Source organism: Nyctibius grandis, chromosome Z, assembly GCF_013368605.1.
Source record: "Nyctibius grandis isolate bNycGra1 chromosome Z, bNycGra1.pri, whole genome shotgun sequence".
Lineage (NCBI taxonomy): Eukaryota > Metazoa > Chordata > Aves > Nyctibiiformes > Nyctibiidae > Nyctibius > Nyctibius grandis.
The window spans coordinates 78,158,309-78,183,549 of NC_090695.1; the positions used below are offsets into that span (position 1 = coordinate 78,158,309).

Sequence of the window (25,241 nt, forward strand, 5' to 3'; positions counted from 1 at the left end):
GAACAGCCCTGCCTGCAAAACAAAGACATTTCTTTTTCTGCTCTCAGTGGCAGCATTTGCTGTGCTCTCATATGAGCCTTCTTCACAGTTGAGTACATGTCAAGGTTTCTCTGACACCTGAAACAAACCTAGTATGATTCACAGGTCACTTATTTATATTATTTTGCTCCGAATCCTCTCATCTGTTTACGTCATTCTTAAAACACAAAAGCCACAAAGTGGAGACAACACCCTGAGGATTCAGTAGTGTTACAAAGAACAAAATAATGGCCTCTTCTGTCTTATATACAACACTCCTTTAAATCACTCTTGAACATCTCTTGTTTCCTTTGTCACCACATCATGCTGTTGATTTGTGCTTTGCTTCTGGTTCTCTACAATCTCCAGGCATGTGGGGCTTTTTTTTTTCCCACAAAACTGCAGCCCAGACAGTTTGTTGTTCTCGATTTTAATATTTTTCCCCTTCCTTTTTATTTTGACCTTTAACTAATCCATGATGAATTTTATCTGACTGATTTCCGATCATATTTCCAGCTAATCGAGACTACACTCAGAAGTGTTGATAGCTCTCCTAGGGTGCATCTTCTCATGTTTAATAATAAAAAGTGCCTAGTCCTGCATTCACATTACTTACTTAAAAAGTACCAAACTGTACGACATCAAATTCTTGAAGCCTTCCCACTTTTTAATTTGGTATCTACTACTGAGTTTGATTTTAGCCAGTTGTGACTGACTAAATAACTTAGAGCAATTTTATCTAGACTGTATTTCCATAGCTTGCTTAAAATACGATCAGACAGGCCACTGCCCAAGTGCACTGAAAGGACTTCCCCACTGATTTTTTTTCTTACCAACTAGGCTAGTTATCTTGACAAAGGCAGCAGATGATTATTTCCACGTGATTTGTTGGCAAATTCACACTGGCAGTCTCCTACCTCTCCAGTGACCACTAGGGCCTTGTATTTACAAAAATAATTCCCATTTTTGTTCATCGGGACAGTGGCACCTCTCCTGCCTTTGTAAAGAAAGGTTCAGAAGCTGATCAGGCCAATGCCCTTGGTAGTCTCAAGTAAATCTCAGGAGGCTGTGTTGACCTGGCTACATCTAATAAATACCTTGGATCCTGCAAGCATTCCAGCCTGCCCCCTTCTCCCTTTCACTCCACAGCGTCTCTTCAATGTTAACACTGCATAACTCATTTAGCATGTTTGAAAAACAGATTTTTTTCCTTTGTCAGCTGGCCAACCGTGCATGTTGCAAACCTCATTTGATTCGTGTTACAATAATGCAGGTACATTAGCATAACTAAGACAGAGTAACCATGACCACATTGTTAAATGTGCCTGTTTTGGACTTACATTAGCTCAGTTCTGCACCAGCACAGGCAGACTGCTTATTGCAAACAGAGGCAGGAAGGCATTAGGGGGCTTTTGGCTTCTCTCTTTCTAACTCTTCAGAACAATGGTTCACACACAATAAATAATTTGCAGAAGTCAAAGTTTTGCTTTTAACAAACAAGTCAATGTTTTCTGCATTTTAAGAAGACTGGATAGAAAAAGAAGTACTGGACTAGATGTACTGACTTAGGATCTGATCCCAGTCTGCTGCTGGTTGGCTCACACCACAGAATCACCTTGGGAGGGAGCATTCCTACCTCCTGACACTGTAGCTCTGCTTTGCGAGCTGGCACGTTCCCGGAGTTTCCTGCATTATCTGCAAACCTGACGCTGTGCACTGGGCTGCTTTGGACAGTCTGTGATACAAGAAGTTGTTGCAAGGAAATACCGTAAGAAGTTTGGTTTTCCAATTTGTTTTTCCATTTCACAGAGTATCACGAACTGCACTTTTGTAAGCCTAACACTTACAAAGAAGTATATCTTAAAAGCTCATGTCTTTAAAGAAAGCACTGTCCACAGAACTGACAAAATACAACTTTGCCTAGTAATTTATTTAAGCATTTTCTAGTAATTTCTTTAAACAGTTATTAAGAAAAAGCACACACACAAAACACATCCAGTTCTCCATAATTTTATTTCACTACATTCTGTACCATATATTGTACGGTATTCGGCATTCTGTCTAGACCTCTGGAAAGTGATAAATTTATTTATTCTTTTCCCCACTTGAATGAGCCTTGAGATGGATATAGTTACTTTCTCTGCTTATGCAGCCAGTTTACATTACACTGCTAAGATGTGTTCTTTGTTTAAATGATTTCATCACTATCTGAACTCATTTTAGCAAGAATTATACTGACATGTGCTATAGCATTTGAAGGTTTTTTTAAACTAATAATTTGTTCCTTGCCCACAAAAAAAATAAAAGAAAGGAAAAAGTGCTACCATAGCAGTAAGCAGTATAGGTTAGCCATAATGTTCTATGGACATAAAAATATAAAACAGCTAAAACTTTCATGAATATGTACCTAATTCTAGCATGGTAAGTCATTTACAAAATGCATGTGGAGTGCTTAGCCATCAGAAAATACATGTATTTTTCATGTTTATTTTTACTAGCTTACTGCTACTGCTGAATATTTCATTATGAATTCCAGAAAGCATTTAGGTATGAAGTATAATGTCATCCTGAATTGTTACTATAGCAGCAACCACTGTGTTCAAGAATAAGCAAACATTAAGTGCTGCTACAATTATGTTTCTCCTTAAGCAGACGAGTTACTAGCTAAATCTTACCTTCTTCCAAAACCGCTTTGTTTTTTTATCACATCCCTGGAAAAATGTAAAATAGTATTTTTATGTTAACTTGTTCTGCAAGCTTCAATTGCATCTCCTTTGTGTACATTGCAGGTTCCAGTTCTCCACTTTTTGATGCATGCTAAAACATTTACCTGCAGAATCTAACTGCACAATGGAGATTTATCCAAGCAGCTTTCATCTTACACTATGCAAATCACAGCAGACTTTTCAGAGGACTGCCCTACTCACAGGTTCGGTCAGAGGGGTTTGTTGGTTTGTTTTGGTTTGTTTTTTAATTTCCAATGGTGACCAGAGCCCAGATTCCTCTTCACTTGCACACACTTTCAATTAGTAGCTGATGCATATTATGAACTTTTAAAGAGCAAGGAGTGGTAAGTACCAGATCCAAAAGCAAGAGGTCAGAAGTCAGATCTTGAAAAGATGGAGAGTGAATCATATATAAAACAGGAATGCTGACATAGTAAGTACTTGAATAAACTGCATCTACGTTCAGACTGGTACTAGTTGTTAACTTTTTGATTGTATTTTAACTGCTATAGCTTCTCTGAGGCGGATGAATGTGTATTCATTGTGGACTTAAAATCCATCTTGATGGAAAGTGGGCTCCAGCACATTTCACTACACTACACTACGTTTTATAATCCTTGCTTTAGTCTGTCCTTAGAAATGGAAATTCCTTTTGAGTCCTAATGCTTAATACTCTGCATTTTTGCAACAAGCTAAATATTCCATACACGCAATTAGTACTTATGTACTATCCTTCCTATGTATACTTACGTATTACAGACTTATAACATGTAAAAGCCTAGATTTGTTGTGCTGGCTAGTTATATAAAATGCTTTTGGCTTTCTAACACAAAGAGGTAATTGTTGGGCATCTTTGCTTTCAATAGCTTATATAAGACTAATTCTAACAGTTGAAATACAGCATAGTATTACAAATACAGAATGTTTTCATATCCTCAGTCACCTTAAATCTAGGTTGTTTTTATTTACTTACTTTGACCAAGCCACTTGTCAATTGCATTCTCATATTTTTTTGGTTCCTTTAACCAGTCTTGATGCCACCTAAGGTTGGCAACAACATTTGAGTAATTCTGACCCAAACTTTGTTTCCAACTGATAAACTGCCTTTTGTTATACTCCTGAACAGAAGCAGAAACCTTTGGATAGTTCACAATAGAGCGGAGCATTTTGTCCAAAGAATGTACAGTTACTGGGAATTTTATGGCAACGTTTGTTAGCTCATCTGGATCGGCAGTAAGGTCTGGAACAAACAAAAAGTCAGTTAAGAGCCAATTGGCATTTAAGTAAATTAATGACTTAGTTAGGACATAAAAGTTGTAACATACCAAACAGCTGTGGAAGTACTGAACGGCCATCTGAGTACGCGATGTATTTCCATTTGCCAGTTCGAAGCATGTATGTGGAAGAATTCACGTTGCATCCGTGGAACTCACTCAACACCCACGAGGGCCGAGGCCTCCTGGGTGACACTTCATTTTCAGCCTTTCCACGTAGCAGTGGTATAAGAGAATATCCACTGAGGTTCTGCGGGACAGGAATTCTTGCTATATCTAAGCAAAGACATACAAAGTCAAAATGCTGCTGCAGTTACCGTGATTAAAAAAGCCTAACGTAATGCTACAGGTGTCTGAACATAAATTCTATTTCAGTAATAAAACATGCATTCCTAATTATTCTCTTTGTAGAACACAGCAACCCTAAAATACACAAATAATAAAAAAACCTTAAGGAACTTGCCAAAGTCAGCTGCCCACCATCTTGATCAGAAGCAGTATCAGCTATATCTAAGTCAATCTTTAACAGATACTTGTTAAAACTGATTGCAGTAGCCTCCGGTGACAGGCAGTGCTTTCATATTTTTTTAAATCATGGTTTTATACCCTTCCTTATAGAGACTCTAAAAGCTCCATATCCAACACGGTCTAACCATTAATTTATTTGATAATAATGGTGCTAAGCCGCTATCTAGCATTCTTCATCAGTGGATTACAGAAAACTTTACAAAAAGTGGCCATTATGGTTATCACCTACAACTGGTAGGGAAACTGAGGAACAGGGACACTTGCTTCTCAGGCAGCGCTGGAGATAAAGATGGTATCAGGTGGTATCAATACAGTACACATACAGAAAACACTGGATGACTCTATAGCCTACTAGATGGCCCCCAGAAGATGCTGTAACTTGAATAATCTCCTCAGTATCATCTTAGATCACAAGTGCCTCTAGCTCCTGAAGATCAGGTCAATACTCAGAGGCTGCAAAGATCTCTCAGACACATTCTGAAAAACACAGCTAGGAATCCCATAAACTTCAGCATGTCCTAAAAACAGGGTAGGACAGTACTGCTATTTTTAATCACCCTACTGAACATACCATATAGTCATTCAAAATTCAGCACTTTCCATTTCACAGAGCTCTGTGGTAGTAGTTTACCCTCTGTTCTAGGCCAAGTGGTGATACTAGGTGCATACAGATTGCCCATAGGTGACTTTTTCCTTCATCAGCACATATCTTCCTTTTTCTCCTCTGTTTCTAGAGCATATATACCTGTCATTAATCTGTAGCTCTTCCTCTAGTCAATAAGAAGGACAGCATTTGACTAAGCACTAAGAAGACCTGTAAACCCAGCAGGTTCCAGTGTGGAGGCTAAAAACTTGAACAAATACATACTACATTTGAACAAATGAAAAAGGCATATAGGCCTTCCTCTTCTGTCATCCCAAACCACTAATGCTATTAACTGCAGTAACTGCATTTTCCACATGCAAAGAATGCTCCAGGCTTGCAAGTTCAGTAGCTCCTGCTTTTCCAACAGAGGTCTGTAGGTACTTCCCTCCAGACCAACAAAGTCAGTGCTGTCTGGAGGAAAGCTTATGCTACACCTAGTTAAAAAAAACGGAAGAGCTGTTGCACTCCTGGCTGAATTATCAGTACCACACAGATTCTGCTGGAATCAAAACATCTGTACCACGCTTGCTATAGGGTGCACCTAATCTCAAAGTCAGTAAAGGAGGAAGTATTGAGCAAAGCATTTGGATGGTGTCTTAAGAGAGGTTACTGTTCTGAGACAACGCAAAGGGATTACATTTATCATGAAAAAAGACTTGAAATTCGTTTCCTCACTAGTCAGCAGTACATGCAGCCTGAAGAGATAATAGGTGACAGAGATGATTCTTCATGTTTTCACATTCATCTTGGCGTATCTGCCTTTTTTTGACATTCAGATTACAGGAAAAGGGAACTGCCAGAACAGAAGGAAAGGATTTATAAACACAAAGGTCTGGGAACAAAAAAAAGGAGGAACAAGAAGGAAGGATGTTAAACCACCTGACCAATTATGTTATTTGGGGAAAAGGCACAAGGAAGAAAAAAAGAGATTTTTAACTCTTTACATATGATACCACAACTTATATAAGAACCATATCTAATGCAGATTACTTTGCATATAGAAAAGATTTGATATCAGAATTTGCAAGAGAAAGTTACTCAAATTATATTCTATTTTCAATTGGATAACTGGTTCAAAAGTTTTAAGAAGAGACAGGCAGACAAATATCTTCTGTTTTTAGAGAATCAACTTAAAACAATATAGAAAAGGATTTTTCACTGGCTTTTACTGATAGAAGTACAGTTTCATCTACTGCCCCACATCCTCCCAGGCAACTGCAGCATACACGTGATGCTTCTTCAATAGTGAGCTTTGCAGACTGCCTTGAAAAGAACATTTTTCTGATTGGTAGCCTAACAGATCCCAGATAAAGCCTAGAATGGCAACTCCACCTAAAGTTTAGTTCCAATGAGATTCATCTCTTGCTTGCTTTATCACAGGCAACTGATCAAAAATTCACTCTTAAAAGTAATTTCCATCTGTAAGTAATTTGATGTCAGTCCTTTTTATTTGATTCTCTGTCCCATAATGAGTATTCCCATATCTAAGAAGCTAAGAATGGATATCCATTGTCTTACTATGCTTGCCCAGATCAATTGTATATTTCAAATACAAAGTCTTTATCACTTTTCTTCCACGTGACCCTTCATACAGGACAATCCTTTGATACGGTTGCCATCCTTTCAGGTATAATCTCATCTCTGGATGCATTTACACTGTAATTTCTATAGTAAACTGTTAGGTATAAAAGATAGCAAGGATTATTCATATCTAAAATGCATCTGATTGTTTTTTATCACCCTTTTTAATAACAAATAATCCTATATATAATCATTCACTGTAATTGTGTTGATGACAGTGACAGTGACACTAATAAGGAACATCATCAGCTCATTTAATTTTTCCATCAACTTTTTGTATTTTATATTAAGTCCGTATGTATGCTCCACAGATACATTATCTCCTGCTGTGTTACTACATTGCCTCACAAAGTGGAGACGTAATTCTGACTATAATATAAATACGCAACAGTAATAGTAACTGGGAAAAAAATTTTCATTTGAAATTACTTAACTCACCAAGCATAGTAGGATACATATCCACGAGAGATACCACATTTGGCACTCGCTGCTGTTCTTTTACTCCTGGCCCCATAACTAAAAGAGGAACATGGGAACTTCCTTCATACATGCTCATTTTATAGAACTGCCGGTGTTCCAGAGCAAGTTCTCCATGATCTGCAGTGAATATGACGATTGTTGTTTTAAGAAGCCCAGTATCTCTCAGAGCTGAAATAATCTCACCTGCAAAAAGAAAAAGATACTGAAAAGGATACCTTCAAAATACTCCTTCCAACTTCTGTACCTGCAAAGCAGCATGCAAACCCCAAGGAATCCTAGACAGAGGGCTGGAAACTCCTCTCTGTGCCACAGAAGGCAGAGCCCAAAGTGCTCAGCCCAGAATAATGTAGAGTCATCAATGAGTTGCAGGGCTCTGGCTCCCAAAGAAGTGTGGAGGGCACTGAACAACGACCATGAAGTTTCACAAGGCAAGGATGCACCACAGGACAAGCTGTGTTTCTGCTATCGTCAGTTTTGTTTAATTTCTAGAGTAACTAATAATCATTATTTCAACAGAAGTAAAACAGGTCAGCAGAAGCCCTGACACTACATTTAGAGTAAAGGACTCTTGACAGTATCCACCTTACACACAATCAGTGGAAGTCTCTCCTTTCTGTGCCTATATCCCCACAGCAGACCCCTGCACATACATTTGTGCAACAAAGACAGGGCCAAGATCAATGAAGTCAGTAATGAAGAAAAGCACTTACACATCTTTTACGTTAAAACACTAAGATGATTCTTGCTTAAACAGACTAGTTAAAAACTTAAAATACATTACCAAATTAAGTGAAGACACTTTGCAATACTTTCATTCCCTAAAACTGTCAGGCTCCTGTTAATCAATTATTTCATAAAATATGGAAGAGTAATTCTGTGTCTTTTAAATTACTTTATCATTCTAACATTGATAAAAAAATCAGCGTATTTATTCATGAATTTTGTATTAGAATGCAATGAAATTCTTGCTCTTCCATGGTCACTTTTCAAATTAAAATACAGTAAATGAAGACCAATTTGCATTGTAATTTTTATGTATGTAGACCTCACTGCAAAGCAAGAAGAACTCTGAATGCCTAATTAGGTTTTTTTTTTCCTTCTTCTTAACTTTCAATACTATGCTGCTAAGGGAGACTTCAAAGGTAACCTTACTGTTTATGAGTAATAGTTGTCATCCAGTCTATGCATTTGAAATCAATCTCCAAGGAAACTCCTTATAGCCTAAAATTTATCTTTCCTTGCAGCTTTGCTTTGCTGGTCGGTCCCCTTCACAACCGTTTCCATTATTTCAGTTTGAACTTAATCAAAGAGTATTTAGTTCCTCTTGAACATGGGTCAAACAATGTTTTGCTGCAGTTATGGGGCTTTTACAGGGTCTCTGACTGGTGTTTCTGAGCACTTCTCAGAGTGCTCTGAATTCACCTTGCAATAGCCTTAAAAGCTATACAGTTATTTACCATATAGACTGACTGAGCAACATCCATGTGACCTACTCCCAGATCTGTATTGTGAGGGTTTTTTTTCCAGTAGACCAGCCCTCTCAGAATTTTCTTAAAAATATCGGACCAAGAAAACCCACTGTATAATGAAACATTACCTACCCAGCATGGCATCTGTCTCTGCACACATAGCATAATAAAATGCTCTAATATTTCTTACTTCTTGCTTTGTAAACTCTCCTGTGCAATTCTTGGTGTAAGATGAGTAATAGTCTACTGGATGCATCTCTGAAAGAGAAGACCACTTGGGTATTTTAATAGTTTCATAAGCTACCTAAAAATAAGAGGAAATTAACATTATTTTAGCAACTGAATTAAATAAGTTTTTTAAAAACATATTTAATTTAAAACTTTTTAGCATAAATTCACAGTTCTCAGTTTGTGGTCCAGGGAACACCAGCTGCTTATCTGTTACATGGTGCTGCTACCTCCTCCATACTTCCCCTCTGCCTCCACAGGTATCAAGTCATTTTAAAAGACAGCTATAAAAATCAGTTAGAAACTAAGGCTAGGAGCCAGAAGTATGTGCTTTACTATCTTATATCTTTTTTTTAAGAGAGATACCACAGAACAATCTTCTAGAACTGTACTCTAGCTAAGTACAGAAGTATTGGTATAGTGTGTCATTAACTATAGGATAACAATAAACTACATATATCAAAAAGATTCGGTGTTATGTGAGCCTACAGAACAATACAGAAATGTACTTAGTCTGGTAAGGTCTCCCAGACAGTGGATGACAAGTCTTGACAACTTGGTAAAAAGAATTCACAGCTTTAGTCCAATTTCCTAATATTTTTCTATTTGTTTCTACAGATGTCAATCCATTTAGTTATAAAGAAGTGTAAGAGTAGCTTGAAACTAAAAAGTAGGAGCCAATCAATTACAAATAATGCTGGATTTGTATATTCAACCTGGTATGGTCACAGATATTGTGTGCTGCAGTACCAGCTTTAGACCCTCAAAGTTTGACATACACATTTAGCCTAGGCAGTCACACTTGTAAGCATTCCCTTAAGTGTGCTGCATTTAACAGTTAATTACTTCTATATTGTAGACTTTGAGCACAAAGCAGAGAAGATGTAATCTCAGTATGCCAATCTTACATTTATTAAATAAAACCTCACCTGTTGCTCTCATTTACCTCTGAAAATCTCTAATAAAAAGAGCTGAGGCCTAGATTACGGCATAGCAACTCCGGTGCCTGTGCAGCATGTCCCAAAGGCTGCAGCCACAGCTTCACTCCTGGGCTGGCCCCAAACATGGGCAGCTCTGGTTCCTGATAAAATAACTGGGACACTTACTGTCCAAGGAGCTCCATGCAGCACAAAAGTGATTAGATCAAAGGTGTCCCTAGAAGCATGACATCCCTGTTTATTGGTCTAACAATTTAAGCATCAATCTCTGCTGAACCCAATTTGGTTTTGCCCCAAGTGTGGCGTGGGTAACTAAGAGCTGTCTGGGGAGCTACCACCGTAGTGTCTGTCTCTTGAGCACATGGTAGATCTTGGACCACCAGTGCTGTTATGGCCATGTGTTCCAATACCCACAAAGGTCCACCTCCCACAACAGTCAATATTCTCTCTTGAGTTACCTAGCAGATGTATTAAGTCATCTAAACAGTTGGTAAGACAGCAAGAGTTAAAAGTATCCACAGGGATAAAACTCAGCTTTGTAATAGCCAAACAGATGTACCAAAACTTAAGTTTCCTTAGGCCTTATAGAAAATGGGCTGCAAGAAGAAATCATGGAAGATAAAATAATAGCAGACAACTGCTTCAGTCGTCTTCCTATTGCTGAAAGTCCTTGGCTACACAAAGCCACATTTTAGACTCCTCAAATGGTATTTATTAGTTGCTTAAGATATAATGGGAGCAAAAAGTGTCTCTCTCCATCCAGGATTTGTCAGAAGACTGAACACTTTTCTACAGGCCCACAACTTAGTTTTAAGGATTCACAAATCCTTTGTCTGTTGGTTGTAATTCATAGCCAGGAAAGAATGCACATGCCCTGAAAAAGTGCCAGCTTGTGCAAAACGCAGAGGACCATCTGCTTAGCAACACAAGGTTTCATAAACATGCTGTGTTGATACTCCGATCTGTATTAGCTCCCCAGTAAACATACCATTTAAATCAAGTTCTTCATCTATGCACTCAAACTTCTTCATGAGATTATCTCTGTCATTTTCAAAGACTGCTTCTTCCGTGGCCAGAACACAGATACGTTCCAGAAGAATCGGCCAGTAGTCAATAAATGCTAATATGTGGTTCACATAACTGAGTATGTATATGTACTGGTGGAAAGGACCTCAGCAAACTATGGAGTTTAAGTACTCTAACTGGATTAAGGATGACAAAAACTTGGCAGAGATGTTATAACTGTCTGTAACTTGAAAAAACGTACCCCCACTTCTCAACACATGTCTAACCTAGCAATTAGCACCTAGAAAGTCTTCCTTAATATCCAAGCTAGATCTTGCTTTTTGCAAATGAAGGGTTTTTTCCCATGCTCTTCCTCTCCCCACAAACTTCTCACCATTCCTAGAACAACCCACAACCCTCAATATTACAAAGAAATTCACGTCTCTTGACTTTCATTTGTATATCCTTTTTCCTAAGTGTTTGTGTTTTTATTGTACCTAGATAAAGAGATTTTGCCGTTCCCCAGTAGAAAAGGCCAAATGAGTTATGTAAATTGAGTATGGTTTTTTTTGAAGTAAGCATAAAGTCTTCTCAAACCTAATTCTCAGTTCTTCAGCTGCAGAGAATCTTAATGCCTTTACGCAGTGAAAGCTGTTGTAACCCATTTATATTTTTATGACAGATAATGGCACCTGGAGACCACACGAGAGAGAAGAAATATTTACTTCTTCTTTGGAATGGAGTGCTATCTGCGTGTGTTATGTCCATATATGGACATAATGGGACTTTTCTGCATTCTAAAAACATTGAAAAGCTACAGTAGCACAGAAAGAAGTTAACAGAAAAGAGAGGCTTCTGCTGTGTCTTACTACTTCACGTTCTAGGATCATATTGTAAGAAAAGTCAATCTCTCACTATGAAACTCAATGATTACATATAGCATCATTTATAACAAGGACAATACAGAACGTTATAAACAACGAACTTCAGAACATTACTGAAAAAAAATTACAGCTAAGTATAGCAACTATTCCATTGTCCCTTTAATGTGTTTCTAGCCATTGTACTCAAAATTTCTTTATTGATTCAGTGACTACTTCTAACAAACCCTTTCCTATAACAGGGAGAAATTTTTCACTTCTGTTTGCTTAGCCTTACATCAGAAACCTAACATCTCATCCAAGTACTTTCTTACTGTGTACTGAAATATCAAAACCGAGTCTGACTTGAAAAATCACATGATGAATAAAATACTGTTCATAATAAGTAGTTATAAATAAATTTGTATTTAAATTTCATCTCCACATACCTTTTCAAGCCAATAGGGAGATGTTAAAAATGTAGAGGATCCAAAATTTTCTCCCATGTAGGGTGATGGATATGGGTGTGGTAAATTTAGGCCCAAGTAAAGAACAAATGGTTGAGTAAGGTTAATGACTTCTTCTTTTATCCAATTTACTGCTTTATCAGTATTCCGCCAATCTGCTTCCATCACTCTCACATGCTTCCTGTCACCAGTAAGCTTTACCATGGGTCTCCCTTCTTGCCGGAGCAGGAAGTCAACATCTCTAGTCCAGGCTTCCACACGGTTGCTGAAAAGATATACACAAAATACATACTCAGTGGAAAATGTTTTCTTCACTTTTCCTCCAAGTAAAAAGAATTAAGTAAAAATATTCCTGAAGAACTTCCCTATACTTGTAGCTGCAATATATTTGTAATTTCTACATAAAGGAGAATTGTTATTCAATAGCTATTGTGTATCTATTTTATACTCACAGCTTTAGCCATTTTATTCTGCTTCTGAATCTTCTTTCTTATTTATTATACCTTCATGCCAGAATGGTTCTTCTCACATTGACAAAATAATATTTAGAAATAGCATCTCCATCTTGTTGACCGTGCTCCCCATTCTGGCATGGATTCACATACTATTTATCTGGTGTCCTGGTTTGGCCTAAACCAGGCCGATTTTCCTTTCAGTGATTTTTACTTTCAGCTAAGTCTCTTCTAAGTAGCTGCACTTTCTGCAACTAACTGCATGTTTTGCAGACAGTGTCTGCTTCTAGGACTGATAACACTCAAAGTTTGTAGTTATCACTGAGGCACCGGTAGGGATGTTATGCAGAAAGGCTCTTGCTGTACTTAGTCTTAGAGAAACCAAGGTCACTGCTGAATTCCTCACTGCTTACGAGTGAAGAGCCGAAGGGGGGTTGCACCTGCAGGGAGGAGCGGACAGGGCAGGTGACCCAAAACTGACCAACGAGGGTATTCCATCCCATAAACGCCATTCGCAGTATAAAGCGGGGGGATCACGAGGGTCTCGCCCCTTCTCTTTCCCCTTCTGCCTTCCCTTGCTTCCTCTGCTGTGTTTGGGTGCTGCTGCTGCTTCGGGCTGCTTCTGCGGCTTGAGCCTTTGGCCAGTGTCCAAGGAGGACTCTGTCCGTTTTCCTGCTGCCCCCGATCCCGATCCGTGCATCCCTGAATCCAGTTCCCGACCGTCGCTGGGCCCAGCCTGGGCCTTCCCGGAGCCTGCCCTGCAGTGCCGGTGGGGACGTGGCCGACATCGGGGGAGCTCGATCTTGGTTTTGTATGTATTTGTATATATTTGATTATTCCAATATTATTATTATACTCTTTTTGATTATTATAGTTTATTAAAACTGTTTTAACTTTCCAACCCGTAAGTCTCTCTCCCTTTTCCCTTTCCCTTTCCCTTCGGGTGGCGGGGGGGAGGGTTAACAGAGAGCGTCTGCCACAGGTTTAATAGCCGGCCCAGCTTTAAACCCTGACATCTGGTAAAGAGGGCCTTAGATTTCTGTTATTTGAAAAAGTCCTGTGGGAAATAACTTGCCTGGAGAGGCTGCAGCAAGGTTCTGGTTTGGGATTTTACTATTACAACATTTTTAAACACTATCACTTACAATGAAAATCTGTAAGAATGATTTATTTTGTACACTTGCTTTTGATATTAGTAGATAAATGCTATCAAGAAAATGGAATAGCAGAGGAGAAGAGCGTAGAAAAAGCAGGAAGGGGAAAAAAAGACAAGACTTTAATGATAAAATATTTTTGGAACAGATTTTCTACTATCATAACAATCGTTGCCTCTCTAAAACACTCAGAAATCTGAGCTGCAGATGTCCTTGTTTCTTTGCCAAAGTGAATGACACCTCAACTGCCATAAACAAGGGTTGGGAGGAAACAGCCCATTTAAGCCCTTGACTAATCTTCATTTTGTTCATAGCAATCTCGTTATAACCAAAGAAATGATAAAAGAAAATATGAAACTGCTCAAGGTTTGATCATGTACTTTCATCAAAACGCAGCATTATTATTGTTTAAAGAACATCTAACGAGTTTTGTCCCCATAGGAATTTTACCAGTGCACTTTAACCTCCAGGAAACCTATTCAGAATTATCTGTAAGAACCATTTTTTTTATTGTTTTAACTCCTTGTTTAGGGTCACACTTTCAAGGTAAACAGGCTTACCCAAATTACTTAGAACAAATGAAGATAGCTAGATGGCCTATAGAGAAGGCACATTTCATAAACATTAAAATGAAATGACGGTAAAGGACTGGGTGATCATGTGGATGTGTCAAATTGCATCTAATGTCATAATACTGACTTACACAGAAAATTTATTATGTAGGCCATAGGCCAGTCTGACTATCCAATCAGTTTGAGGTTAGGATCAAGTTAAAAAAAAAACCAAAAACAAAACGCTCAAAACTCAAAAAAGACCCCCAAAATCCCACGTCAGACCCTTTCCACATTCTGGAGCAACAAAGGAGATGTTTTGACACATCCAAGAGCAAAGCTAATCCTCAGGCAGAGAGGAGAACAAGATATGCCAAAATAAGAATCTTCAAAAAGCCAGGTGAAAAGTTGAAAAAGAGGGCAATACTAGATGCAAAGCTTGAATTTAAAAGGAAAGAGCAAGGATTTGACAGATAATTATTTAAAAGCTTCAGAAATTAATTTCAATTTTCAACACTTTCAATGGGAATGAAGGGGGATCATATCTCCTTTGCTAGCAGACAGTACTCCAGCAATTGTAACAATGGAAAAAAAAGCCGATAAACAAAGGATGGGAATGCAACAATGCAACATTGAAAATAAAGCTTAATGAACTAGCATCATTATTAACCCAAGTGAAAGTAATTACATGACAGTCAGTAACTACATCTATTTTAAATTTTAAGTGAAGACAGCCATCAACATTCAAAAGGACACCTGGAGTCATTTTGACAGGAAGCAGAGGCTTCACGTATTCAACAGCCCCGAGGGTGAAGATCCAGTTCTTTTTGTTAGTGTGTATTTCTTTGTATGCACTTCCTAGAAGCCTTCTTCCTCAAAACTCATTAATTCACAGGTATGAATAATTACCTTATAAGTAAGTCACATTCAAATCAATACTTAGTATATTTCACTATGTACTTGTATTTTTAAGATATGTAAACTTCATAGTTACGGAGATGATTTGTGTTAGCAGTGCACTATTTGCAATAGATTAGGACAAAGCAGAATCAATTTATATCACAAAACTTACATGTTGCAGCAGAAAAGTTAATTCTTTTTTTATTAGGTAAATATGAGATCAGGGAGCAGTAGTGGTTTTGTTGTTTAAAGAAACAACATATGTGCTTAAGAAAAGTTTCTACTGCCTCCTGAATCTTGTGTTAGGTGAACTGTTCTCTATCCTTTCACTGGGGTCGTTTTTAACAAGAAATTAAACCAGCAGGACATTTTAATTATCTCCACAATAAACAGGAACCTTTGTTATAACTCTTCTACACTATTTATAGATTACTTAATTGGCTACTTAGGGTTTTTAAATGTCTGCACAGATGCCATGCTAGGAACGAGATGTACATTTTTCTCTGACTGAGGAATTGTATTTGCAGTTTTCATTTTTTGAATTAAAAACTGTGTAAACTGGCATTTTCAAATTCCTCTTGTGTAGGCATAGAAAGGGAAACAAACCACGTGTTTATTTTCGTTTATTCTCCACCCCTACCCACACTTATTTAAATAAAATAAGGGCTTGATCTTGCTAAGTACAGATCTTAAACTCTCACTGAAGGGAAGGTTAGAAAAAACATCAAAAATTTGCACCAGGTGAAAATGTAGGACAAAGGCCTAGAACAAAAACGTAATTAAAAACTGCAACACCATAGACTTCACCGTATTTTTCTGTTATTTTTGAAGTGCCTAAGAATTCAGCCTCATGGGACCAGGAGCTATGGAAACGTGATTATATGGTTACATCGTAATTTCTGTTTGTGAGATTTGAACCCTGTCACTAAAGTAGATGAATCTATACATGGCAGAATAAGAAAAATCAGCGTACATGACTGTAACTGCACTGATACTGGTGCTGCTACAGTTTTGCAAAACCCTGAATAGTCTTAATTTATTTCTCATCTGTGGAGACTTGTAACAAAATTATTTAGAATGGTATCAATAGAACAATTCAAATGTGAAAGTACCAGACAAAATAAGTATGAGAACAAGGTTAAAGCAATGGCATGCATCGATAGCCAAGAACATGAATGACATCAGCAAAACAGGTCAGTACTGAAGAAGGGGCTGTCAGTGTTAAGATCACCATACAGATGATTTGTCAGCAGCATCCTGATAGCAGGATGGCAACCAGGTCGTTGTGCGCTCTGTGTGCCGTTCCTCTTTCTGTCATTCCAACAGAAAACCAGAATACAACAAGATAGCCACAATAAGGAAACAAAAAAGCTATTTGCCTAATGTTCCTGAAGACCAAAGTAAGCAAGATTTCAAGGCAAAGTATCACATCATAGCAAATTTTCACTCCTAAAGAGTGTAAAATAGATATGCAAAATGTCATTTTATCATTGCCAATCAACAGAAAAATAGGAAAGACCTCATCAGATGACATCCCTTGCCCTATCACATGCCAGCAATCCTGTTCAGGCTACCTGAACACGAATCTTAGTATTTGTGAGTATGTTTGTGGTTATGAGATTGTGAGTTGGCAGAGTTTACCAACTTAGAAAGTTAAGCAACATAAAAATTATATTCCTCTTATGTTTAGTCTCACATTAAGGTCTTCTTTGCATTAATTCCTACACAATAAAATTTATTTGAGAATTGAGGACTATCTGTTTGTTTAGCTTTGCACTCCCCATGTGAAGGCCTTTGTACTGAAGCCAGAATTCACCTATGGTCTTCAGCTCAGGGAAATGAAAGCAAGACATCCGTAATCCAGACATTTGTATGCAACCGACCTTTTTTCAGTGCCACCTTTGCGTTCCAATTATCATATGAACAGCCAGCAACTTCTGGAATTACTTAGAGCTGCTCTTCTTTAAACCTGGAGTGACTTTAGATTAGAGATAAACAGATTTCAATGTTATGAAACATTTCATCTATCTCAGTGAAGGGCAGGGTGAGCACATACTGTATACCATTAGGCAAGAGAATTTTCTCTGCACAACAGTGATTCTGTTATATGTATACTGCAGATAACTTTCATTTTTCAGAGTAATTTTAACTTACTGAAAATCTGTTCTAGAAATGCTTAAGAATGATGCACCCACAGAATAATTTCTATCTTGCTCCATCACATAGAACAAAATCTGATCCTTTGCTTTCTCAAAGAATGGTCTGTTACTGGCACTTCACAGCACACTGTTAAGACTACACTCTTTTGAAAAGCGTGAATGCCTGAGGCAGTCACAACAAACCATCTCTACACTACAATAATACAAACATCTGTAAGCGTTCATCTTAATCGTGTTCCTTGCCAGAGAGGAAATCTTCCCAACATTCATACAAGCAAGCACAAAGAATCAGAATAATACTATAGCAGATGATTTTTTAGTACTTCGTACAAGTACTTGTTTCTTACTAGAAAAAAAAAAAGTTTCAAGAATAATGCAGAATAATGAAGTCTTCAGAGAAAAAAATTCAGAGCAAAAGACCACAGGTTGAACACCCATGTGTTCATAGTCAGATGCTAAATTACTAAGAAGAGCTGCAGACAGAGACAAGTGGGAAGCATCAGTAGTACACAAATATGTACACTGTCTGGTAAAGTAAAGAAAGATGAAGTTTTTGCTGTAGGTCTGTATTTGAATAATCTTTTACTTTCAGTATAGAACTGGTATATGGAAAAAGAGAAAAAAGCTTTCTTTTATTTTTTGATAGTCTTAAACTGGAGACGTAATTATTACTTTGGCCAAATTCTGAAGTGGATCTATTTATAAAGTATTTTGTAGATAAAAAGCAGTGTTGACATGTAACATACTATTAACTTTACTAATGTGACTTTTCAACTTCTGATTGCTCAGAATTCCCTCAGAGTGAGGGAAGTGAGGAAATTTTAAGTAACTCTAACCTGTTTAATATCAAAGAAAAAGCTACTCTATTATTATTTCAACAATGGACATCATTATTAACCAGGGAGATAGCGCATCTTCATAAAAACTACACAGAAAGAAGACACCATATTTTGTCTCAACTGTCCAGACACATTATGCTTATTACTTTTTGAACATAATGCAGTTAGTCTCTAAATGTTTAAGTGTTTTTCATAAATTGCTGTAATTCTAGTTACGTTTTTTTTTAAGAAAGCTTTACAGCACAAGTTTGTGAAAACATATGGCCTTCAAAAAAAAACCCCTCATGTTTTGTGATGGTAGATTTCATATTCAAGTGTTATCAAATATGTTTCTTTGTTCAGCTTTTCCTACACTGCTAGTATAATCAAGCCACGAAGTCTCAAGGCGAGGCAAAATGATTTATGAATTTCACTTAGGGGGCAATATCAATGATCAAAAATAACCTTCATTCATGTTGGGCAAAACCACAGTCTTGATATTCACCTTCCAGCTACAGGTAGAAGCCAAAGTGCATCTGCATGGGATATGCTTGCTTTCTGCGTAAAGTTGCCGGACAGAGACCCCTGCTAGGTTCCTAACACAACTTCTCTTAAATTAAAGCTACTACCTTTTCAACTAGAGACAGAAACCACTTGCCAGACCATTACATGATTTATTCCCTCCTGTCCATTTCATAGCAGGAGGATCTATTTGATCACCTTACTGAATGATGTCCAGAAGTATAGTCCAATTTCCCAAACTTCTGTGTGCGGTAGCCGTGCTTCTCCATGAGATCCATCCACGTTACATATTCTGGATCTAGACCTTTGAAGTTATTCCAAGATTCTGTTAAATGAGTGAAAAGACCACTCCACATAGCTGGGGGAAAAAAAAGATATAATTTTTTTTGACGAGTAAGTGGTATTTCCTATCTAAATGTAAGTTGAACATACTTGAGAAGGGATCAATCTTCTCATTATTTTAGAGGTAAAATGTCCACATTGTGATTCAATAGAGCACGGGATACAAAGTATTACTCTTTCAAATCTTATTTTCAACATCAATACGAATAACAACATTTACTAAAATAATCCCCAGAATCGCAGAAGGTTCCATCTTTCCAGGCGCTATGCAATCATTAAATCAAGGTTTTCTGTAGATCACAAAATACTCCTATTGATTGCAAAAAGAAAATGCCATGGTAGTACAGATCCTGATGAAACCGTCAGGTATTTACATGTCTTCCAGAATATCATCTCCCCTTACTTCAGTTAGATTTTAATGTGAATTTAAAGTTTCTGGAGGGAATTAAGAGTATATTATTTTTATACATACTATATGCCCTCAGTTTTATCTTTTTTAGGTAATCTACTTCACCACCAGCTGTAGAAACAACATGAGATTATTAAAGAAGAGGCCAAGAAGAAATGAAACCAAAGGAAGAGTTGCAAAAGAACTATAAGGCAAGTTTTTATTAGCAAATTCCTGTGTTACTTTGCAGCTTGTCGAGAATTGTTTACTCCACCCAATGCAAATTTAGAGTCAAAGGGAGTCTTAAAACGAAACTAAGCTCTTCTATAAGCAATGGAAAAACCCTGGAAGCACAGTGTCTCAACCCCAACCCCATACCATGGCAATACTCCTACTTTCCCCATCTCAAACTCCTCCTTCCCACCACCTCTTTCAGTATCATCCTTGACTTCTCCACAACAGATGTACCCTCAGTTCCTCGCAGGTTTCCAGGCTACTGGCTAAACAATAGATGTCCCGCTGGTTCAGAGCTACACTTGTGATGTTGATGGACCGCCTCAAATGCTCAACAGAATTGATGAATTGTTGAATTCATCATGCAGCCTCTTCCTCACTGGAAGCACTAGCTGCTATTTTCACAAAACTTCTTGAAATTAAATAATCTAACACAAGATTATTGTTCTCAGCAACAAAGACTGGCTGAAAGACTCAAAAATAAAGAAAAAGAAAACAAGGCTGATGGCATGTTCATGTAATCTCACTCACTTAAAATGTGACCTTGAGAAACAGAAAAGGGGACTAGATTATCAATAAATGAAATACTAAACACTAACACTGAATTTGACAGCCTGTGCCTGCTGCAGTCAGGACAGGTTGCTTTTTCCAATGTACACTTGAGAGAAAGGAGGATCTCCCTTTCTTTTACATCACCTCTGCAGGGGCTTTGCAGCAATTGCAAGGGCTAGAAATGTTTTAAGATGTAACCTTTGATTCAAAAGAATATAGCTTCCTTCTAACTTCTCAGCAACTTCTGCAAGTGTGAAATTGCACACAGGACAATGATTGCAGTAAGTAAAGAAAAATATTGAAGTATTCAATTAAAGCTACTGAAGGATACATTATGTACTTAACAGTGTGTTTGGAATAAATGTCATCAGAAGGCAGGGCTAACAGCCACGAATTAATTCAGCTGTTATTATTTAATACTTTTTCCTGAGAACAGGACAGAGATTTATTAACTTTGTATTGGAAAGCGAGAGTAGTTCTGAATGCAGCTTCAGCTCTGCAACAGACAAACTGACAATTTCTGTACAAATCCTGAAGTTTTTTTAAAAATACGAAAGCTTCAGTGGAGTTTGCAAACAGATTTGGGAGCTCACACATAGCTGGAAAATGGAGAACAAAAAAAAAAAAGAAAGGAAGAAGCATGAGAAACAGAAAGAGAAACAGATCAAACATGAGAATACTGTATAAATTCAGGCACAAACTAAAAAAATTGGGTCTTATTGAAAAACAAAACCAATCCCCCAAAATTAAATCCTTTGAAATTTCCCATCTTCACCACATATTTAAATTGACACGTGCAAGTGCTTATCTGAGGTTTTGCTTGGTCCTACCTGCGCGGGAAGGACAACAAATTGGAGAATTGGTATAGGCATTGAGAAAGACAGTGCCATATCTTTTCATAAAATTTATGAAAGGCAAATCCACAGTCAGATTTCCTGGATAAAATGTCAAGCGCCCATCCTACAATCAAACAGAGAACAGTATATAAACAGCATTAACCCATACTACTGGCTGCATTAATTCATAGGTGTGTTACCTTGAACTTGTATTACTCTAATGTTGCCAATTCTATTCAGGTATGGAAAATAAAAGTGTTGAGAAGCTTTAATTAGATCAATATAAAGTGGATTACTTATGAAAAAGTGTAATGTAAAAGATAACTGATAATGTAAGATAAATATTCTAAGCTTCAATTCTTGCAGTAGGGTCCTACCATGACACATTCAACAGCGACAGGCAGGGTGAAAGACGAAAAGGAGTCAGCCTGAGTCTCGATGCAGGTGCGTTCACTGGTACATATTTCTGTGAAGCCAGAACTGATCCCTCATCCTTTTCCTCTTTTTAAAGGTTTATCAACACCACATCTCTGTGAACTTGTTTTAAACTACAGACTGGAAAAGCGATCAGCAAGCTGAAGGAAGGCTATTCTCCCACTGAAATGTTGTCTGCAATGGTTCCCTTTTGATACTTTATTGATCCTTCACTTTACCTATTTCTTTAGCTAGAGTTTTTAACCGTTAACTTTAAGAAGACTCAAAATTTGGAATCAGAACTTTTACTGTACAAAATTATAATGACGTGAAACCAGGTTTCATGTAGACTGCCCTGTTTCAGGTCACTGTCTTTTCCTGTCACTTGTATGTCTTTCCTTGGTTCAGTAAGATGTCTCAACCCAGCCCCAGCCTTATTGGTCAGCAATTTGGTGGAGAGGCCGTTGGCAGTCCATCTGCACAGTTTTAATAGATCTCCCAGAGACATTACTCAGATGTAGGCATGTGAATAACCCTCCTCTAGATTTGTGACAGAATCACAAACACCTTAAAGCATGCGTAGCTTAGAAGTTGTGTTTTGCATAGCATTGAGTTTGCAAGAGCATGTAAGCAGGTAAACAAGAAAGCCAGGAGAGTGCATCAAACTCCAGTTAAAAATTCACCAGCTCCTGGATCATTTGTTCCAAAGACAATGAACAAACCACCACATCAGTCTCTGCATAATAAATGCCAGCACGCAAATTCTTACCTCTAATCCATACATAGACAATGTTACCTTAAATCATTAAGTGAGAATAGTCCCTATATGAGAAACCACAGCAAAACAGCTGGTATGTGATTGCTTGTAACCCTGCAGTAACTTCTTTGTATCCACACACAGCCTACCAGCATCAGCAGCCTACAAAAAATGCTTCATGCACCATACATTGAGCAAGCCTCACTTGGCACAATGGGTTCTTGGTGTCTGCTGAAGCTAACAGTCATCATCACATGACATTAAGTACAAAATGGCACTGAGGCTTTTACTGTAATTTTTTTTTCTTAGGTGAGAAGTCTTGAAAACAATTTAGTGAGATATTACCTGTTCAACAGAAAATATTCACCTGAGTGACCACTTTGCTCCTGCTGAATCATAACCAAAAATCAGCAGATATGACCAACAGTGAATCATGGGAGTTGCTTTCTCTTAATATTCAATAGGTAGCATGGTGAGAAAAGGGTGAAAAATGTGCTGTCTTTAGCTGTAAGCAAGGAAATACACTTAGTATTTGTGAATGAAAAAAAACCCACCTCTTCTCTTCTACCTGTCTGGGAGTTAAAACAAATGTATCAATATATCACAGTAATAAAGCCACTAGAAATTTATAAAAACACACCTACTGGTTCCTTTATCATTTTAGCTGTAGATAATCTGACAAGTTTATTGTAACGGCCAGTGCAAACCGCATGAAATTCAACAAGGCCAAGTGCAAGGTCTTGCATGTGGGTTGAGGCAATCCCAAGCACAAATACAGGCTGGGCAGAAAATGGATTGAGAGCAGCCCCGAGGAGAAGGACTTGGGGGTGATGGTTGACGGGAAGCTCAACATGAGCTGGCAATATGCGCTTGCAGCCCAGAAGGCCAACCGTGTCCTGGGCTGCATCAAAAGCAACGTGGCCAGCAGGGCGAGGGAGGTAATTCTGCCCCTTTACTCCGCTCTCGTGACACTCCACCTGCAGTACTGTGTCCAGCTCTGGGGCCCGCAACATAAGAATGACATGGAGTTGTTGGAGCGAGTCCATAGGAGGGCCATGAGGATGATCAGAGGGCTGGAGCACCTGTCCTATGACGAAAGGCTGAGAGAGTTGGGGCTGTTCAGCCTGGAGAAGAGAAGGCTCTGAGGAGACCTTCTAGAATCCTTCCAGTACCTGAAGGGGTTACAGGAAAGCAGGAGAGGGACTTTTTACAAGGGCATGTAGTGACAGGACGAGGGGGCATGGTTTTAAACTGAAAGAGGGTAGATTTAGATTAGATATTAGGAAGAAATTCTTTCCTGTGAGTGTGGTGAGACACTGGAACAGGTTGCCCAGAGAAGCTGTGGCTGCCCCCTCCCTGGCAGTGTTCAAGGCCAGGTTGGATGGGGCTTGGAGCAACCTGGTCTAGTGGAAGGTGTCCCTGCCTGTGGCAGAGGGGTTGGAACTAGATGATCTTTAAGGTCCCTTCCAACCCAAACCATTCTGTGATTCTAGGATTCTGTGATTTGTTATACCTAATAAAAGTCTGAGTAAATCAATGATGCCCAACAGCTTAACTCAGTCATTTCACCTGTGATTACAGAACTTCTCCATTTCATCTGTTGTGGAGACCTAACATTCTTAGGATTTACAACGGCAACAACAACAGGGTTTAGTGACCTTCCTTTCCTTCTTGCTTTTCAAGACAAGAGAAGCGCATTCATTTTACACACCAGGTCTGTTCTGTTAATTGCTGCCCTGCCCCAGCGTCCTGCTGGCGTTCTCCCCCTCCCCCCCTTCCCTCCCCAGTCTCAAGCTGTGGTGACAAGCTGTAGGTGCCACAGCTGACCGCGGGAACCACCTATGCAGGAGTTTCTGACTACTATAATGCACCTGATCAAAACATGGAGCACACTCCTGGGAAGAACGGCAAGTTTGGTTTAGTTAACAAACGCTGCCCCACGTCCCTGCGACACGGGAGGCCTGCCCCATCGTCCCAAGCAAGCCCTCCATCCCGGGGAGGTGATGGAGAACAAAAACCAGCCCTGTTTCCGCAGGCCTGCGGTTGTGGCCTGGCCAGAGCCACGCAAAGCCCACGCTGCCCCAGCCTCGGAGCTCCCACTCAGGCCAAGGCCTGCGAGCAGCCACCGCCGCTCTCCCGCCCTCCCTCACCCGTGCGGCGGCCCGGCCCCGCGCCCCCGGCCTGCCACCTCGCGCCGGACACTCACCAGGGAGTCGCAGGCCACCAGCACCACGCTGGGCCGCGGCTGGCCCCCGGGCCGCGGCCTTGCCCCCGCCCAGGGCGCGGCGGCCATGAGGAGCAGCGCCAGCCCGGCCCGCCCCAGCGGCCCGCCGCCCCGCATCGCCCCGGCGCCGTGACCCCCTCTCCCGGAGACGGGCGAGCGGCAGCCCCGCAGCCGAGCCACGCCGCGACTACAGCTCCCAGCGTGCCCCGGGGCGGCGGGAGGCACCAACTCAGGGGCACAACGACCCCACGTACTGCTACAGGCTGGGGGAAGAGTGGCTGGAAAGCTGCCTGGTGGAAAAGGACCTGGGGATGCTGGTTGATGGCTGGCTGAATATGAGCCAGCAGTGTGCCCAGGTGGCAAAGAAGGCCAACAGCATCCTGGCGTGTATCAGAAATAGCGTGGCCAGCAAGACTAGGGAAGGGATCGTCCCTCTGTACCCGGCACTGGTGAGGTCGCACCTCGAATACCGTGTTCAGTTTTGGGCGCCTCACTACAAGAAAGACATCGAGGTGCTGGAGCGAGTCCAGAGAAGGCCAACGGAGCTGGTGAAGGGTCTAGAGAACAAGTGTGATGAGGAGCGGCTGAGGGACCTGGGGGTGTTTAGTCTGGAGAAAAGGAGGCTGAGGGGAGACCTGATCGCTGTCTACAACTACCTGAAAGGAGGTTGTAGCGAAGTGGGGGGTCAGCCTCTTCTCCCAGGTAACAAGTGATAGGA

The 25,241-nt window shown here is 39.5% G+C and overlaps 1 protein-coding gene across 4 annotated transcripts; it reads right to left on the reverse strand.

Moving 5' to 3' along the window:
- Nucleotides 1–2,012: 2,012 nt before the first annotated feature.
- Nucleotides 2,013–24,640, reverse strand: ARSK (arylsulfatase family member K). Of its 4 annotated transcripts, none has more exons than XM_068422757.1 (9): nt 24,506–24,640; nt 21,123–21,252; nt 18,975–19,134; nt 12,203–12,485; nt 8,855–9,026; nt 7,212–7,436; nt 5,881–5,985; nt 4,070–4,294; nt 2,013–3,984 (listed from the first exon to the last, which is right to left on the reverse strand). In XM_068422757.1, exons 1-9 carry the CDS (start codon nt 24,638–24,640, stop codon nt 3,710–3,712), a joined length of 1,710 nt encoding a protein of 569 aa, XP_068278858.1. In that variant the 3' UTR covers nt 2,013–3,709. The 4 variants fall into 4 exon arrangements, with proteins under 4 accessions (XP_068278858.1, XP_068278862.1, XP_068278859.1 ...); XM_068422761.1 differs by lacking the exon at nt 24,506–24,640 and adding an exon at nt 22,667–22,737; XM_068422758.1 differs by lacking the exon at nt 5,881–5,985.
- Nucleotides 24,641–25,241: the final 601 nt, after the last annotated feature.

Bases quoted from the DNA above. Each gene is read 5' to 3' on its own strand.
- ARSK (XM_068422757.1), bottom strand. From the start codon at position 24,640: ATGCGGGGCGGCGGGCCGCTGGGGCGGGCCGGGCTGGCGCTGCTCCTC. The intron at 19,135-21,122 runs GTAGGACCAAGC...TTTTTCCCCCAG, and splicing joins TTGTTGTCCTTCCCGCGCAG to CTATGTGGAGTGGTCTTTTC. The intron at 9,027-12,202 runs GTATGTGGAGAT...TCTTATTTTTAG, and splicing joins CTCCCTATTGGCTTGAAAAG to GTAGCTTATGAAACTATTAA.